This window comes from Prenolepis imparis, unplaced genomic scaffold (assembly GCF_030444845.1).
Source record: "Prenolepis imparis isolate NDT839.2.m4 unplaced genomic scaffold, iyPreImpa1.0 SCAF_3, whole genome shotgun sequence".
Lineage (NCBI taxonomy): Eukaryota > Metazoa > Arthropoda > Insecta > Hymenoptera > Formicidae > Prenolepis > Prenolepis imparis.
The window spans coordinates 22,187,109-22,201,749 of record NW_028141161.1 but is presented as its reverse complement, the minus strand read 5'-3'; the positions used below and the strand labels follow the sequence as shown (position 1 = coordinate 22,201,749).

General features: G+C 36.5%; 1 protein-coding gene and 1 long non-coding RNA gene across 4 annotated transcripts in view; one reads left to right on the top strand and one right to left on the bottom strand.

Annotated features, from left to right (window-relative positions):
• Positions 1–14,641, bottom strand: part of LOC145933586 (uncharacterized) — a 53,598-nt gene that overhangs the window by 12,789 nt on the left and 26,168 nt on the right. The window lies entirely within an intron of this gene.
• Alpha-catr (alpha-catenin related) overlaps positions 496–14,641 on the top strand; it is a 62,140-nt gene continuing 47,994 nt past the window's right edge. The window contains exons 1-2 of one of the 3 annotated variants that reach the window (XM_083033416.1): positions 667–803; positions 12,128–12,190. In XM_083033416.1, the coding sequence (XP_082889542.1) occupies positions 12,176–12,190 (15 nt within the window). In that variant the 5' untranslated portion in view covers positions 667–803; positions 12,128–12,175. Of the gene's footprint in view, positions 804–12,127; positions 12,191–14,641 lie in introns of all 3 variants that reach the window. The other 2 variants (XM_083033417.1, XM_083033414.1) reach the window with 2 other exon arrangements.

Below are 14,641 nucleotides of genomic sequence, written 5' to 3'. Positions count from 1 at the left end.
AATTCATTTATCCTAAAAGGATCTACCCCATAAATCACCCTCTGGTTAAATTTATTTCCCAACGAACACGACGCTCATTTCGTTCGGTCTACGATGTCTTTATTCTTTTTCTTTTTTTCTGAATTTAATTAATCTACTTTATAGACAAATCAGTGCCAGATCGACTAATTGAACCATCAATTCCTGAGAAACGGTGACGCGAGTTTAGTTGGTGCGCTAAATACTAAATCGCGAGAGAATGTGGTTGGAGCGAGTTGGCCAAGCGCATTATCGACCAATTTAGCCCGCGTTCTCCTCTCGGAGAAGGGAAAGCGTTGGCGAAACTAGCTCGCAACTCTTTGGACCGCAACTCCGGATTACTGACGGCCGTCAATGTTGGGGCGTCGACGAAGAGCGTTGCGCGAGGAACCGAGAGATGGCCGGGGGTCGCGGCGTCGCGACGCCCGGCACTCCGACGACCGGCGCCGACGGCGGTAGTTGCGTCGGCGTCGTCGTCGTCGTCGCGCGACGTCGCCCTCGTCAGAGGTACCGGCACGGCACGGGGTTCGACCATTGGGGCTGGGCCTAAGGGTGGGGGGAAACATCCGGTGGCCAGCAACGACGGCAGCGGGGACGAGGGTGGCAGTCGTGCCGGGCACGCGGGCGGGGGTAGGAGGGGTGCAACGAACCCTCTCGCCTCGGCTCGAGTCTACGGAGCACGGAGTTGTGTTCGAATCATGGCGACACCCGACCCCGTAGACCCAGCCACCCTAGAGATTAAGACCCGTAGCATAGAACAGACACTACTCCCGCTAGTGAAGCAGGTAAGACGTGTTTCCGCGTGAAAATCGCACGCGGCGACCGGAGAATTTTCGTTCGCACCGGCGGCGCGCCGTCTCTTTCCTGTCTGTCTCTTTCTGTCTGCATCCCCTTTACTCTTTCTCTCTGCTGTCTCTCTCTCTCCTTCTCTCTTTCTCTTTCGTCGTACCTCCGTCACTGTCTCGCGCTAGTTTTCGGGTCCAGGTTTCTCTCTCGCGTATCCGGCATATCTACGTCACGCGTTGCGCCTTTCTTGCATTTGTTCTCCCAACACGGAGATTCGGATAATTTCCCTTTTTTATACCCTGGAGTTATCCCTAATACTCATTCTCTCTTTCTCCCTCGCTATCCCAATCACGCGTGCGAATGCTGCGTGCGACGTACATATACGTATAGCGCGACGACAGGGAAGTCGGGAAAGACGCGTACAGGGCTGCGCGCGATGAAGATCACGAGACGAGAAATGGGTGCGCGTGCACCCACGAAGGGAAGCAGGCGGTGAATCTCCTGGAGAGAAGCCTTGTAAGAGCGAGACGCGCGGAAAAGAAGAAGACGAACTCGAGACGCATGACGCTACTCCGAAATTAGAAATAGTCGAGGCAATTTTCACGCTTTCGCTGTCTCGAGTAGAGAGAACTTTCCGTGGACCGTTTCTCATCTCTTCGGGTGCACGCTTCGCAAATGTCAAGTCGGCCCCGCGACGCTATTAAGCATCCGAGCGACGCTATTTCACGAGATTTGACAATTCCGATTGGCCAGGCATGTGTTTAATACTGTTCAACTTGTCACGAAACACGCGCCGCGTACGCGGATATTTCGGGTGGTCCACCGTCTCTGTCATTCTCTTGAACCGTCTTATCTTTCTCTCCTCCTTCATCTCTCTCTCTTTCTCTCTCACGCTCTCTGCACATATTTCTCTTTTTCCTCCACGTTGCTCACTTCAACTCTTGTGGCGCACGCTCACCTCTCTCACGTTGCTTGTCGGTGCCGACACCGGTATTTTCGTGGAATTACGGCGAATTTACGCTGCACCCTCGTTGCATAATCACCGGCACGTGCGCGATGCACGCACGTGAGCCGCATACAGGGATCTGCGGACCGCGGGTCAAAGGCCTCCAAACGACCGTTCGCGATCAAAGAATAGACCGTTTCTCCTCCCCGGGTTTCCAACGGCACGATCGAGGAATTTTACAACACGGGAAAGAGATGTACATACAACACGCAAAGTTCAAAATTTTTTTAAATTTCTTACTTTAAAAAAAAATTCCATTGATTAATTCAGTTAAATTATCATTCGATTAACATTGTACGAATACTATTTGTGTATCGAACTATTAACGTTTATTTATACGCAAAATGTAAATCAATATTTGCTTCATATATTATGAATACATGTGTATATAGTATTGTACTATAATTTATAATCGTCATTAGACGTTTTCTCATATCTAAATAGAGAATTTTACATGAATTGATATTTTCTTCTGGAATACGCGACTGAAATGTATCTTTCGACAAAGACATGAATGCACAATGCACCACCGCATGCAGTAGACCGCACTTACGTATATAAAACGTATATACATGTATATGCACGCATATATGAATAACTTATTCGAAATCAGAACGTTCAATTAAATGGTGTGTATTTTCGCTTCAACATATATATATATTGAGAGACTCGTTTTTCATTATCCGATAAAAACACATACACATAGTGAATTATCATCAACCGACGATACACGTCGCCGAAATTGATGAAAATTAACTAACTCGTTAAATGTGTCAAGTCAGAAATTTGCGATATATCGATGCATCGTTAAATGAAAAAAAAAAAAAAAAAAAACAAGAGATAAAAAATATTTTACCAATTTAAAAAGAAATAAGTTTCGCTTCCCAAAGAAAAGAATTTAAGCTTCAAAGAGAGAAGACACGAAATATCCCCAATAACTATCTTTTCCGATAACGAACCTATCCTTCCTTAACATTGACGAGACCCTTGTAGAGCTTTGAAAAGAACCGCTTCTCATTTCGCAGTTAATCTTGTCAAATAAAATAGAGATCGATCTAATTCACACTTGTACCGCGTCATCAAAGCCGACCGTGTCTAAAAAAAGGGATTACGCGGGCCGATTTCCGTCGAGCCGACTACGTCTCAAACAATCTCGGGAAGGAAAGAGGAAGGCAGGAGAGGAGGAAGGGAGTTGAGTTCTTCGATCTCTCCGTGTCCGAAGAAATGGTTATATCCGTGGCACGCGAGAAAATAAACGAAACGCCAGGCTAGGCCGAAGGAATTCTCTTTTTTTTCCTCGTTTCTCCTCAGAGTTCCAACTTAATTTAACAGTAGTCGTTGATCCGACACCCCACATACCAATTTCTAGCCAACTAGCTTAAAGCCGATGGTGCTGCTAAAAAAAAGACCGCAAAGAAAAACAGAGAGAATAAGGGACGATGGAGAGTCGATAGTTCCGCGCATCGATCTCGAATCTCGCCTGACTCGCGATAATTATCATCGATAAAACGGGAACGCGCGGCAGCGAGACTGGAGTAAAAAAGAAGAACGAAAAGGAAATTGACGCAAGTTATTTCGAGAGTGTGGAAGAGGGGTGCCGATCGCCCGCTCGTGGTCGACCTTCGTGTCGTGTTTATCGATATTTCTGGCGGTGTGGCAGCGTGTGCATACGTGCACACAAGAGTCTGTGTGTGTGTGTCTTGGTTAACCCCCTTGGGTTAGGAGGGCGTGCAGTACGAGTGGCTTGGCTGGTGCATGACACAGAGGGCGATCGTTACGAGCTGCAGCCACTTGTTAGAGCTGCCGCCTAGCTGCCCCGCTCGGACTTTTCGCTCCATCCCTTCTTCTTGTCTCCTCTCGCTACCTTCTCCGCGTGTCACTCTCTTTTCTACTTTTTCACCCTTACTCTACTGCTGCTACTACTACTTACTTTGCCTGGCAGCCTTCGCAGGGTTTTAAGCCGATTTCTTACCAATTTCCGTCACGACTTCAACTCGCGTCGGACTTTCTATTGACCATCACTACTGCGTCCGCCAACTTTGTAAGCAACCGTGCACTTCGCGCCCTTCCATCGCTGTTCGATCCGAAAGTTATCTTCGGATGAACGGAAAAATCACCGATTGTACTGTCACTCTTCTAGAAAAAATCCGGAATGTCGGGAAAGAATTTAAATATTTCTTTAGAAATTATTCGATTATAAAAAGAGGAGATACAATGGCTTATAAAAATATATATACTTTTTTAAATATCTTTTATATATATATATATATGACTTGCATCTTGTGTCGACCATCAGCTCTTTCTCTTTCTTTCAATATATATCGTCGTATTCTATCACGCTGTTTGAGCAATTTCACTCACGATATTACTTTTGCGCGCTTCGATTGAGTTCGCACATCAAAGTAACCTCTTATTAAATCGCTTCTGGACGTTAATAGTTCTCTCGTCGGACACCTTGAAGTTTCACAGAACTTCCGCGAATTCTATCCCTTAACTTTTAAAAGTAAAAGTCAATAAATGTGCAAGATTTTATTTAAAAAAATTTTTTATCGAACGAAACGTTGGAATAATTTCGTGTAAATTTCCTAATCATCAACCAATCCCAATCGATGTAGAGTATTAATAACTGTAGAAAGTTCTACCATAATGAAATGTCAATCGATTTAATTGAAAGCGATTTCGCGATCTCATTAACGAAACCTATAGTTATACATATAGTTTTTATAACACGCACACATACGCACGCATAAATATATATCAGACGAAATTAAATGCACGGTAATTTGGCTGCCGCTACCATCAGTCTGTTACAACAACAGCATGTGTTTCACGCCAAAGGGGAAATTCTTCATTAGCTGCGACTACAAAGATAGTTAAATGACGCTTCAAACATTGCGCGCGTATAGCAGCAGCGCGCTGAAAATATCTATTTACATCTCTCGCGCGGCACGCCAGCCAAAATTACCCATTTCCATTCGCCTTATTCATATTCATTTGCTTTCGTATTTGTATCTCTCTCGCGGCAGTACCATTACTCTCTTTCCCCCCTTTTACTTATTGTGGATTCCACGTTAGGCGCACTAGCGGATCCTGATGTCGATAATGGGGGGGGGGGGGGGGTTTGCAAAATTATTTTATTTAATATTTTTGGTTTCATGATTAGCTTTCATTCCAGGATCAACGACGTCGATAGCTCTTTAATGTTTGTTTTTCTTTATTTATATTTTTTAAACAAATTCAGCAAAACTGTTTCTTTTAATTTGCAAGGGGGAGGTTAAACTCCTTCCCCCCAGGATCCGCCAGTGTATATATATATATATATATATATATATATATATATTATATAGATATAAAGAATTTCTCGCCTAATTATTTTCATGCAACGAAATTATCTCATCATTTCGTCCTATGCCTGACTTAATCTATATTTAACTCCTTGAATGCGTACTGAGTATAATTTACAATGCATCTTATACATACATATTGTACATATTATATAGATATAAAGGATTTCGCCTAATTATTTTTGTGTAACGAAATTATCTCATCATTTCGTCGTATGTCTGACTTAATCTACACTTAACTCCTTGAATGCGTAATGAGTATAATTTCCAGTGTATCTTATACTTATATATATATATATATATATATATGTATATATGTGTGTGTATATTATATGGATATAAAGAATTTCGCCTAATTATTTTCATGCAACGAAATTATCTCATCATTTCGTCGTATGTCTGACTTAATCTACACTTAACTCCTTGAATACGTAATGAGTATAATTTACAGTGTATCTTATACTTTTATATATATATATATATATTATATATGTATATATAAGTATAAGATACACTGTAAATTATACTCATTACGTATTCAAGGAGTTAAGTGTAGATTAAGTCAGACATACGACGAAATGATGATATAATATATATATATATATATAAAAGTATAAGATACACTGTAAATTATACTCATTACGTATTCAAGGAGTTAAGTGTAGATTAAGTCAGACATACGACGAAATGATGAGATAATTTCATTGCACGAAAATAATTAGGCGAAATTCTTTATATCTATATAATATATACAATATGTATGTATAAGATACACTGTAAATTATACTCATTACGCATTCAAGGAGTTAAGTATAGATTAAGTCAGACATAAAATAAAATAATGAGATAATTTCATGCACGAAAATAATTAAGCGAAAAAAAAATTCTTTATATATATATATATATAATAATATATATAATATGTATATATAAGATACACTATAAATTATACTCATTACGCATTCAAGGAATTAAGTGTAGATTAAGTCAGACATAAGACGAAATGATGAGATAATTTTGTTGTACGAAAATGATTAGGCGAAATTCTTTGTATCTGTATAATATATGAATATATGTTATATAGATATAATATATATTATATATATATTATATAGATATAAAGAATTTCATCTAATTATTTTTGTGCAACGAAATTATCTCATCATTTCGTCGTATGTCTGACTTAATCTACACTTAACTCCTTGAATGCGTAATGAGTATAATTTCCAGTGTATCTTATACTTATATATATATATATATATATATATATATATATATGTATATTATATGGATATAAAGAATTATATATATATATATATATATATATATATATAAAAGTATAAGATACACTGTAAATTATACTCATTACGTATTCAAGGAGTTAAGTGTAGATTAAGTCAGACATACGACGAAATGATGAGATAATTTCATTGCACGAAAATAATTAGGCGAAATTCTTTATATCTATATAATATATAATAATATGTATGTATAAGATACACTGTAAATTATACTCATTACGCATTCAAGGAGTTAAGTATAGATTAAGTCAGACATAAAATAAAATAATGAGATAATTTCATGCACGAAATTAATTAAGCGAAAAAAAAATTCTTTATATATATATATATAATAATATATATAATATGTATATATAAGATACACTATAAATTATACTCATTACGCATTCAAGGAATTAAGTATAGATTAAGTCAGACATAAGACGAAATGATGAGATAATTTTGTTGTACGAAAATAATTAGGCGACATTCTTTGTATCTGTATAATATATGAATATATGTTATATAGATATAATATATATTATATATATATTATATATATATATTATATAGATATAAAGAATTTCATCTAATTATTTTCGTGCAATGAAATTATCTCATCATTTCGTCCTATGTCTGACTTAATCTATACTTAACTCCTTGAATGCGTAATGAGTATAATTTCCAGTGTATCTTATACTTATATATATACACTAGCGGATCCTGACATCGATAGCTCTTTAATGTTTGTTTTTCTTTATTTATATTTTTTAAACAAGTTCAGCAAAACTGTTTCTTTTAATTTGCAAGGAGTGGGGGGTTTAACCCAAGAATCCGCCAGTGGTTAAGCGGACTATATATTGACCGCACTACTAATCGAAATAATGACAGACAAAACGTAGAAAGTATAGGAAGAATTTCTCCGAAATATCATTCTTGGACCGATCCAATTAACCCCGATCTGCGATCTAATCTCAAATTGACTCTTACTCTGGTTCATGGACGCAGAAATGATACTGAGATACTGATAGCGATTAAAATTGACTCTTGCCTCCATTCAAGAAGCTTCGCGCACAACACGAAGCTTTTTCAAAGCTTTTTTTCTGAGCGTAATTTATTGAGGGTAAAAATACACACAAAACTATTTTTTTGATATTATTTCGCGAAATTATTACGTAATATTAGTTTGATATATTCGTCGCATTTTAGACCGCAATGTGACAAGACTTTCTCAAGCTACTCCTTGCACCATTTCGCACACAACTTAAAAATTAGGTATTGTATGTGAAAATATCACACAAGTTGTTAAATTCGGTAGTGTAAAAATTTTATTATGTTACATTTTATATTACTATTCAAAGAAAATTTCAAAAAGGATGCTAAATATCTAATAACGTTAAAGCAATATTTATTAATATAATGCGAAAAGATACGACTATTTATGTTGTATCATCAATGTCAAAAACTCCTCAAAATGGCAAAATAGATAAGTGAACAACGTACTTGCGACTAAAAGTGAATTTAACTGAAGTAAAAATTCGTCGAGTGACAGTTACGTTGGTACTCGACAAGTTTTTCCGTATAACTCAAACGTTTCTCTCGTATATAACGTAACTCTCGCATATGATACATATTTCAATTTTTCCTCACTTTCTCGTTTAATTGGCTTTATATATGCACACACGACGAAAGTAATCTGCCATTCGCGGCTGCCGTTTGCATTCTCGAGCGACGTTCGCCGAGGCGCAATAAAGCGTCGCGTACACGAAAATGGAATTTCTTATTTGAGGACAGATCAAGTACACACACCGGGAGCCATTTTATCAATATTGACTGTCGGCCTATCCGACGGCAGTCCGGTCGATCAACGGTACCTTCGAGTTAAAGGAAAGTCGCCGATTCTTGTATGATACACATATATTATATATAAAATGAGTTACATTGTTCGGCGTACATCATTTAAGCTCTTCCTAGGAAAGCTTTTTGTACCGACGAGCGTAAAGGATTGACAGACCAATAATACTAATCGCGTTTCAGTCGTTACCAGTCGTCCCATAATCCCGCTGGAAATTTTTCAACTGTAAAGCATCCGTGTAAAAAAAAATTGATCATCTAGTTATCTATTAACGTCATCTAACAGTAATCTGACGATATTTCAACTCTCTTTCACGTAATGCATGTAAAATGGACAAAAAGAATATAAATTGGGAAAATTAAATCTGAATAAATCAAAATTTGTAATCGCCACTTTAAATTTTAATTGCTTTGGCTATTTCATTTGATCCTTTCGCTTTATATTTCAGTTTGCTAATATTACTACGCGCTGTAGCCGGAAATCTTGTGTGCGTTTGATATCATTAATGAAATTCGAAAATTACTCTCGACGCGAATAATTTGGTGAAAATATATGGAAAATTTCTCGTATATATATTATCGCGAAAAGAAAAATATCTTGCTAAAATTCGACGTTTGAAACGCCTTTAAGATACATATATGTATATAACTAGCAAAACACTCTTCACACAATAGACGAGCGAAAAGCGGGGCAGAAAACAGCCATTTTGTCGGGAAATTTCACCACCTGGCCAAGATTTTCGCTTAGCTTTCAAGTGCGAAGAGACCGCTCGATAGAGGCGTCATTGCATTCTCAACGCCTTCGCATTGTGCAGAGTTCGTTTTATTATAATAGAAGAAAAGATAGAGAGAGAAAGAGAAAGAGAGATGGAGAAACGCGAATCTAAAGTGCGGGATCGTAAATGAGGAAATATATACGACGACCATTAAAGGACTTGCGACGGTAAAAAATGACGAAAGAAAAATGGAAAATATGCAGAATAGACATTTGCAATGCAAAATTCGAATGTTAATATGCGATTAATATTAATTCGAAATTATGTACAATTGTATTTATATCTTTCAGTGTTATATTTTGTACTTAGATTAAAAAAAATTATTTTATTAATGCAAACTTTTATATTTTATCGACAGAATCGTAATTAAACAATTCTAACGCAAATGTCTCTTGTTAAATTTCGTATCTTTCAATAAAGTAATTTTAGCTTGAAGTAATCCTAACAAAGAGAAAAACTTACTCGAACAAAAACTTAGCGACAAATAGAAAGAAAATACTTTCAATCTAAAGAATCGATAAAAGAAAATCGCCAAAGTTTGAATCCGCTAGAGAAAATACGCAAATTATATATAGATTTTTTTATCCCCAAATACTCAAACACAAAAATGTTGAACGTTCTTCTTCGCTCAAGTATATCAATAGAGAGAAGAACAATGTATAGTGCATATATGATGTATTGATTAATAAACGTAATAATTCATCATTGACGTAAAAACAAATAATAGTCCTTTAACACGCTTGTGGTACATATCTTGCTTCGTGCAATACGTGGTTTGCTCTTTGACCTTTTACGTAATTAGCTTTCAGAAATATTTTCTCTCTCTCTTTTTCCCTTCCTTTTTTCTCTTTCTTCCTCTCTTCTCTCTCTTCTCTCTCATTATCAATCATTCTGTGTATCTCTACACGTGTTATATTATATATAAAATAACTTTTGCCTCATGTGTGTGTGTGTGTGTGTGTGTGTGTGTGTGTGTGTGTGTGTGTGTGTGTGTGTGTGTGTGTGTGTGTGCTACATTCATGCTATATTAAATCTATTTTATTATATATCAAGAAGAAAACTGAACAGCACAAGGGAACAAAGTTAGATTAAGGTTGCAGACCGCGTACGAAAATTGTGTAAGAAAATTCCACGAGAGTAGCATAGAATAATAACTAAGGAACACACAAACGTCGAAAGAAGCGATATTATCATGTTCTTCGTTATAGTCCTGCTCATCGTGCAAGACAAAGAGAGAAAAAAGGAAAAAAAGAGGGAAAAAATTATTTAACCCAAGAAAAATTAATTGACATAACAAAATAGATCTTTAAAATTTGATATTTTCATCCGTGATACAACGACGTGTTTTATTACAGTTTTCTAAAAGATAATTAGATCAGGAGACCAAAAAAAGGTGATGTTTCTTCGCGAAAATATCCTACACAAAGTTAATTTTCTTTGACGTCGAGACGAACGTGGGATGAACGCAATATATAGGCAACATCTCGTCGAGAAATTGCTCATTTCAAAGAAGTGACTAAAAGTATTCAAGTTAAAGTCCGGACAAAAGAGCAGAATTATCGATGAGATGAACTTTTTTTTCCCGGACAATGTAAAATATTCACGTCATAAAGACATATTAAAACTATATATACTACTCCAAAAGTCAAACGTATTTTAATTCTGTAAATTTTTTTTATGAATTTTTGAGATTGAATCTTTCTTGATAAAAATTGAACGTAAAACTGTAATATTTAATTTTCTATTTGTATTTCCAAAAATTACAGTCGAGTTGAGCATCATTCAAAACAAAAAATATCTCATTTCATTATTAAAAAGAAAAGCTTATAAGTACAGAAAGAAATTGCGATAAAAAGCAAGTAGAGAGCGCGATAAAGTAAACGTATTCGTTTCCGATATAGCGGAGGAATGTTGTCACGGAAAACATATCTGCGGTCAAGGTACACATGATTCTGATAATCAAGCTAAAAAATGTATGTCCGTGTTTCCGCCGCCTCGAGGGTATTGCTTGATAAGAACAAACTCGTGCAAAACGCTCCGGGGCATTAAACATAATATTTACCAAAGAAGACCCGATCCAGTTGCTAGTGACTAGATGAAATTGAAACTACGGAGAATAGATGGAGAGGCGAGAATTTTCAGAATGAAATACTGAAGAAAAAGAATAAATCCGATACGCGACGACACATGGAGCGAGAAAAGCAACGATTCAACTGCACTTGATTAGTTTTGTTTCTCTTTAGAGACTTTATTGCGAAACTCATGCCGCGAAAGATAATAGAACGGCAATCAGGATTTGACAAATTGATTGCGTCAATTGGCATCACGCGTCACTCGCAAGAGATCATCGATGATACTTTCGTCAACGTCGCCATTACCAAAGCTATATAGCGAGAGGTGTCAGCATTTATAGCCTACGTATATATCTAAAAGAGAGCCGACGAAGGGAGACACCCGCGACTTTCACAAAAGCGAATCGCACTTGACGACACACAAACGCAACAAAGTCTCCCGCGACTGATGATGCGTCGACCGCAAATGTCAAACAAGAAAAATGTCGCTACTCAAAGTGGGTCGTGCCGACAAAGAAAGGCGAGGCGAGGTGTGCCTCCCGCACACGTTTCTCCGATAGCTTTTATCCACGTTTATAGTTGTTGCGTTGTTTGGTTTCGTAGCCATTTGGTATTCAAGCCTCGACGCCCACCCGATATGATATGCCAAACGAGTTGCCCACGCCGAGAAGTCTAAATCGAATAATTTCCAAACGGTAAATAAATTACATATATACTCGCGCGCGAATTATGGTACAGAAAAATTTAATCACTCGCGATCGCTCCTGATCTCGATAAAAAAAGGTGTCCTTACCGGAAAGTACAGAGACGGATATTGCGGTTTCTTTTGAGGGCGTATCCTCTCTTTTTCTCCCTCTCCGGAATATCTCCGGACGTTTTCGCGCGAACGTTATTTCTTTTTAATTTTTTGTTCTTTTAGCCCGTGGTTTTAGTGAGCGCGCGGCCGGGCGAGAGATTGATGTTTCTCACTGAACGGGAATGTATGTTTTAGGCACGTCTTCAACGGAAGAAACGAAATTGAGTTTCATACGTAGATATAATGGGCTCATCGATGGTAAGTCTTTATAATAGGCAGTGTCGAAAGTACCTGCGGCTATCTAAATGTGATGTGTTATCATTAGAATTATACACATATAGATGACTTAGCGATGTAAAGCGATTGATTGTTCCATGTGAATAGAGCAGAACACTTAGAGAGAGCAACCGAGTTTGCAAATGTCGACGTTGTATTGTTATCTGTTTGTTTTTTCTGTAGAAGAGCTTCACACACATACACACATGATCGGCTAAGCATGATTTTACAGTGTCGTCTGTACGACGACGTTCGTGTATTAAAGAGACAGCCATTATTGTATAAATGGCCAGGCGTAACACTATGGCAGAAGTAATTATTCACAATCTCCCTTCCCTCCTGAAATATGTCTCTGCCTAATACATAATATTATATATAATATAGTGTGTATAGGTGTATAAATATATATATAACACAAAATATATATTATATATAATTATAATTATAATATATATGTATATACAATATATACAAAATATACAGATACACACTTTTAGAGCTTTCGGTCCGATAGTAATCGGATGTCTGTTTACATGCTTCTCGTGGTCGCTGTCACTTTTCTGACTCACAATTTACGCTCATTTACCTTAATAAATTTTTACAGACAAGTATAGATCCAAAAGTATCATCTAAAATTAAAATTCACATTTCCGATATAAAATAAAATCATCTTTACTGATTTTTCTACATGAATGTGTTTGAACACATTTTTCTCCTGAGAGAGAGAAAATAACATTGTGGATTTTACCAAATTTGTTATTGTAAATCACTAAAAGAAATCTAGCATCTGACATTTGCCGGTTACTCTGAATAACTGTTCATATACGAGAAACGTAAAATGGCGCCTTTGATCGTAACTCGCTGCGGATTATGTTTCCCTTCGGTGCATAAAACACGTACCGCATCTGACATGCTTGTAGTTGAGTAACAGAACTCCATAAATAGAGATATATTCTGTATACTAACCGAACAACGTGCAGCTTGGAATGATGTGTATAGATTCCAGCATTATACATATATGTGCACGCGCAACACAGACTTTCTCTATTTATCGTAAAAAATTCCCCAATAAGCCATCTAATTAAAACCAAAATAAAGGATAATATATCAAGATATTCATTCAGGGTTTTATAATAAACTTCACCATTTATGAAACGTTACATATATATACTTTAACATTATTCTTTTCTTTCGAAACTTTTAAAAGAATTAAAGATTAAAAAATTTTGTTCGCTCTTTGCTATAAAGTAAAGTGCTCAAAGTAAAGTGGATCATCTCGAATCTTTGCTTCTTGAAGTTTTTCATTAGCTGATTAATCTGTTGCGATTCCAGAGACTATCCTATCCTTATATAAAATATATGCTGAATCAGATGCATTTAATGCGAGAGACGAAAAATCCTGTGAAAATGAAACCTATTCATGATGAATGAAACAAGGTTTTCCAATGCAAGAAAATGAAATGAACTTTGCTTAATCTACAGTTTTAAGATTGCGCGAGTCTCAGGAAATTATCGATTTAAGTTCTTTTCGAATAAAATCTAAAACCACGTGCATCATACCTTCATACTAAAAGTTGTTCTTGGAGAACCAACTAGTGACCCGGAATCAATACAGTTTGGAACGTCGCCAAAACGACATTTTAATTAAAAATTGATCGAGAAATAATAGGAGTATATTTCTTTAATAGAATTATTTTGTTACGTTACTTATATTGCTCCATTGCGCAATATGTATAGGCCATTATATATAATTAAATCATAGTTTTGAGAATACATTGAATCGATTAATTTGAAAAAGTAACTTGTATGGAAAATTATCTTTTACTGCATAGAAATAAAAAAAATATATTCTTTTTTTATTTCTGTGTAATAAAAGATTATTATTTTATTTTAAATATATACGGAATATTAAATTATACAAGTATTTGAAAATATAGAAATTATTAATTATTTATTAGAGAAAGAGACGATTGATATATCACGGAGCTTATTACCTTTATTTTCTCGATCCTCCGATTCTATTATTTTACTGCACGATTCGAATTATGTATATTAAATCATCGAAAAGTCGACGGAGCGTCTCGCATCACTATTTTCGCGTTCGAGTGTCGGCGCGCGAATGATAAACGGCATGTCAACAATAGCGCGCTAGACGAGAGCAAGGCCGAATACTTTGTTATTGATAATTCGCGTTGCCGAAATATTTTACGCACTAGTGGAGATATACATAGTTTACGCGATACATTCTACAGCCTCATCGTGTCGTCGTCATTCGCACAGTGAGACTCGAGCAAGAAGGTAAAGATTCCACATATTAACATATTATCATGTGTATAATATATTTCACAGTATCAACGAATTACAATAATTCCGTATAATTATTATAATTAGCAATTACATTATCAGTCCGCGCGATCAATTATTTTAAAATAC